This window comes from Echinops telfairi, unplaced genomic scaffold (assembly GCF_000313985.2).
Source record: "Echinops telfairi isolate 266 unplaced genomic scaffold, ASM31398v2 ScPeMD7_1;HRSCAF=3_0, whole genome shotgun sequence".
NCBI lineage: Eukaryota > Metazoa > Chordata > Mammalia > Afrosoricida > Tenrecidae > Echinops > Echinops telfairi.
Window position 1 is genome coordinate 476,735 of NW_022103896.1, and position 4,304 is coordinate 481,038.

Here is a 4,304-nt window from a genome sequence, read left to right on the forward strand (position 1 = left end):
GGCGGGCGCCGCCGGGCCCCGCCCCTCCGCGCTCGCCCCGCCCCCAGGATCCTCCTGCAGTCTAGTCCCCCCTCCCGCCTCCTGGGCCTCACTGAAGGGGCAATTCTTTGGAGCATCCCTCTCGCGGGGATGCAGAGGAAATGGGGGCCCCTTCAGCGTGCTGCTGGGTCCTGAAGCTCGGTGGTGTGGTGTCTGAGCTGTTCACCCGCACTGGAACCCAGCTCCCCTCTCCCTACCCCCACCCCCCACATGCACGGGATCTTCTGTTAGGCTGTGGAGGTGAGGGCTTGGGGGCACAAAGGGTACAGGAAGTTTCACCTCGAACCTATCCCTCCCCTGGCACCAGGCCCCCAAGTCTGGCACAAGCAAGCACTGTCTGGGGCCCTCCCTACCAGCCAGAAGGCACCTCCTTGTTGGGCAGGGAAATAGTCTCCCCATTTTCAGAGGGGCTTATAGGCTTGAGTGGAGAGGACAGCGGGGGCAGGGGAAGTTAAGTGTAGGACAACCCCCACCCCCAGGTTCTGTCCTGTCGGGTGAGGGACCCTTGTGCTCTCAGCCATGCTCTGGCTCCACTGGACCCCTCCCCCATGTGGCTACTGTTGCAGGAAGCGGCTGCCTGGGCAGCAGTCCCCGAGCTGGGCGGGTTGAGGTGGTGGTGGCTGGCAGGGGCTCCAACCAGGAATGTGTGTCTAGGAATGTAGCTGCTCAGCCAGCCAGGGGCAGTGTGGGGGCAGGGCGGAGGGGGGTGTCTTGGGGTCAGGGCAGGGGTGGTGGGATGCAGCCTGGTATCCCTGCCCTGTGGCTGCCATCTCACTGCCACAGGGCCCCACCAGGGGAGGGAGCCCACGGCGATGAGGTCACCTTGTCTGTAGCTGCCCAGAGCCCTGGCCAAGAGCTCTGGCGGCGGCGGAGGACGCGCGGGGCTGGCACCACTTCAGTGGAAAATGTGAAGGTGCAGCCCCAGTGCTGGCGGGGCAGGGGGGCTGCGCCACGTCAGGCCTGGGCAGCAGGAGGGCATACATGGGGCCGGCTGCCCCCTGCAGGACATCCGGAATACAGTGGGCAATGTGCCGCTCGAGTGGTACGCGGACTTCCCCCACGTGGGCTATGACTTGGATGGCCACCGCATCTACAAACCCTTGCGCACCCGTGATGAGCTGGACCAGTTTCTGGACAAGATGGACGACCCCGACTACTGGTGGGCTGAGCTAGGCTCTGGTAGGGCAAGGGTGGGGGTGCGGGTGGGGGGCGGTGCTTGGGGCAAGGTCTGACGGTACGTGATTGCCCCAGGCGGACAGTGCAGCATCGGTCCACGGGGCAGGATGTGCGGCTGACGGATGAGCAGGTGGCCTTGGTGCGACGACTGCAGAGGGGCCAGTTTGGTGATGTGGGCTTCGAGCCTTATGAGGTATGTGACTGTGCTGAGCCCTGGGCCGGGGGTGTCTAGCAGGGCCCTGGCCCACCCAGACATTCTGGTATCTCCCTACAGCCAGCCGTGGACTTCTTCAGCGGGGACATCATGATCCACCCTGTGACCAACCGCCCTGCTGACAAACGCAGCTTCATCCCCTCGCTCGTGGAGAAAGAGAAGGTGCCTGTAGCCCCCATAGGGGTGCCCATGCTGCGATCTCTGAGTGTACCCCCCAGTGGGGGTCCCAGGCATGGCACCACTGCATCCTTGTACTGCGCCCAGTGTTGGCCCGTGCTGAGCGCAGGTCTATGCCTAGGTCTCCCGCATGGTACATGCCATCAAGATGGGTTGGATCCAGCCACGCCGACCCCGAGACACAGCCCCCAGCTACTACGACCTCTGGGCCCAGGAGGACCCCAGTGCCATCCTGGGACGCCACAAGATGCACGTGCCTGCCCCCAAGCTGGCCTTGCCTGGCCACGCGGAGTCCTATAACCCCCCTCCCGAGTACCTGCTCAGCGAGGAGGAGGTGGGCGTGGGGGCGGGCAGCCGGGGTGGGGGTGGGGGCGGTGCCTAGGTAGGCCTGCTCACCTCCTGTGTCCCCAGCACCTGGCCTGGGAGCAGCAGGATCCCAGTGAGAGGAAGCTCCCCTTCCTGCCCCACAAGTTCCAGAGTCTGCGGGCTGTGCCAGCCTACGGCCGCTTCATCCAGGAGCGCTTCGAGCGCTGCCTCGACCTCTACTTGTGTCCCCGGCAGCGCAAGATGCGGGTGTGTGGCTGCATGGGGGCAGGGTGGGGGCAGGACAGAGGGGCATGGGTGTGGTGGGGTGATTGCCTGCCCTTTCTGCCCAGGTGAACGTGGACCCCGAAGACCTCATACCCAAACTGCCTCAGCCACGTGATCTGCAGCCCTTCCCCACCTGCCAAGCACTGGTGAGAGTGGGCAGGCGGGCTTGAAGTGGGGGCTGGGGGCATGCAAGGACCTCAGCGAGGGTGCTCAGACACCTGTTCCTTCTGCAGATCTATAAGGGCCACAGTGAACTGGTTCGGTGCCTCAGTGTCTCCCCTGGGGGCCAGTGGCTGGCTTCAGGTGGGTGGCGGGCCAGTGAGATTCATGGGTGGGGATGGGCAGGGGCATGCAGGGTGTACACTGCAGACCTTATTGGGATCCAGTTGGACGAGGGGTGGTCAGTAAGGAACAACCATGGAGGAGAGAGGGGGGTTGCTCACTGCGGGCCTCTCGCTGGGGTCCAGGCTCAGATGACGGGTCGGTGCGGCTCTGGGAGGTGGCCACCGCACGCTGCATGAGGACTGTGCCCTTGGGGGCTGTGGTCAGGAGTGTCGCCTGGAATCCTAACCCTGCCATCTGCCTGGTGGCTGTGGCTGTGTGAGTGGGGGCTGGAGGGGGGAGTTGCTGGCCAGCCCGAGGGGAGGCAGGGAGTGGGGCAGCAAACTGAGCCAAACTGAGCATTGTGTGTGACCCACAGGGAGGATGCCGTGGTGCTGCTGAATCCAGCCCTGGGGGACCGGCTGGTGGTAAGCAGCACTGACCAGCTGCTGGCTGCCTACAGCCCTCCTGAGGAACAGGCCGTGCAGCCGACCCATTGGCTGGAGGCCACGACAGAGGAGCGCCAGGGAGGCTTGCGGCTGCGCATCTGCCACAGCAAGGTGCTGTGGGGGCTGTGGGACCGAGGGGACTGCATACAAGGCCCTTGGGTGGGGGCTGGGGGAGCCATGGTGCTGATCAGCCACTCCACTTTTCTGCCCGGCAGCCAGTGACGCAGGTGGCCTGGCATGGTCGTGGGGACTACCTGGCCGTGGTGCTGGCCACACCAGGGCACACACAGGTGCTGATCCACCAGGTAAGCCGGCGCCGCAGCCAGAGCCCCTTCCGCCGCAGCCACGGGCAGGTGCAGTGCGTGGCCTTCCACCCAGCAAGGCCCTTCCTGCTCGTGGCCTCCCAGCGCAGCGTCCGCCTCTACCACCTGCTGCGCCAGGAACTCACCAAGAAGCTGATGCCAAATTGCAAGTGGGTGTCCAGCCTCGCTGTGCACCCAGGAGGTGAGGGCACTGGGCATGGGGCATGGGGCTGGGGTAGGGAGATGTTGGGACCCATCCCCCCACTCCACCCATAGGGGACAACGTCATCTGTGGGAGCTACGACAGCAAGCTGGTCTGGTTTGACCTGGACCTCTCGACCAAACCCTACAAAGTGCTAAGGTGAGAGGGGCCACTCGTGGGACAGGGGCAGCCTCATTGTCCTTCTGGGCCCTCCTAACCACCATGGCTCCTGCCCCTTGCATGCAGGCACCACAAGAAGGCCCTACGGTCTGTGGCCTTCCACCCCCGGTACCCTCTCTTCGCATCAGGCTCTGATGATGGCAGTGTCATCGTCTGCCACGGCATGGTGTACAAGTGAGTGCCCCTCCCCTGCCCCATGTGCTGTAGCCTGGCCCCCCCTCTGCTGACACCCCCTCCCCACTCAGGTGAGTGGTGGGTTAGTGAGTCATGGAGCCAGGGTACACTCCTGGCTTCAGGTGGATATGGGGTGGGGTGCCATACAGTGGCCGGGGCCTGCTCCTCCTGCTGATACCCCCTCCCCACTCCCCCAGTGATCTACTACAGAACCCACTGCTGGTGCCGGTGAAGGTGCTTAAAGGCCACGTGCTGACCCGTGGTCTGGGTGTGCTTGACGTGGCCTTCCACCCCACCCAGCCCTGGCTGATCTCCGCGGGCGCTGACGGCACACTCCGCCTCTTCACCTAGCCCCGAGCGGCCCCCTCCTGGGACCCTCAATACAGCTCTCTGTACCCTTCACCTGCGTGTGGACCCTTCACTCTGCCCACCTCCCCATCCTGCTGGCCCCCTAGGTGTGCCAGAAAAGAGGACCTGGG

At 64.8% G+C, this 4,304-nt stretch overlaps 1 protein-coding gene across 1 annotated transcript in view; it reads left to right on the forward strand.

Moving 5' to 3' along the window:
- LOC101652878 (BOP1 ribosomal biogenesis factor) overlaps nucleotides 1-4,227 on the forward strand; it is an 11,152-nt gene extending 6,925 nt beyond the window's left edge. Inside the window, exons 2-14 of the mRNA XM_004697601.2 lie at nucleotides 1,044-1,198; nucleotides 1,291-1,408; nucleotides 1,490-1,591; nucleotides 1,728-1,940; nucleotides 2,018-2,179; nucleotides 2,263-2,343; nucleotides 2,431-2,500; nucleotides 2,665-2,797; nucleotides 2,898-3,078; nucleotides 3,183-3,471; nucleotides 3,546-3,630; nucleotides 3,718-3,825; nucleotides 4,023-4,227. Coding sequence (XP_004697658.2) covers nucleotides 1,044-1,198; nucleotides 1,291-1,408; nucleotides 1,490-1,591; nucleotides 1,728-1,940; nucleotides 2,018-2,179; nucleotides 2,263-2,343; nucleotides 2,431-2,500; nucleotides 2,665-2,797; nucleotides 2,898-3,078; nucleotides 3,183-3,471; nucleotides 3,546-3,630; nucleotides 3,718-3,825; nucleotides 4,023-4,176 — 1,851 coding nt within the window. The 3' untranslated portion in view covers nucleotides 4,177-4,227. The remainder of the gene's footprint in view (nucleotides 1-1,043; nucleotides 1,199-1,290; nucleotides 1,409-1,489; nucleotides 1,592-1,727; nucleotides 1,941-2,017; nucleotides 2,180-2,262; nucleotides 2,344-2,430; nucleotides 2,501-2,664; nucleotides 2,798-2,897; nucleotides 3,079-3,182; nucleotides 3,472-3,545; nucleotides 3,631-3,717; nucleotides 3,826-4,022) is intronic.
- Nucleotides 4,228-4,304: the final 77 nt, after the last annotated feature.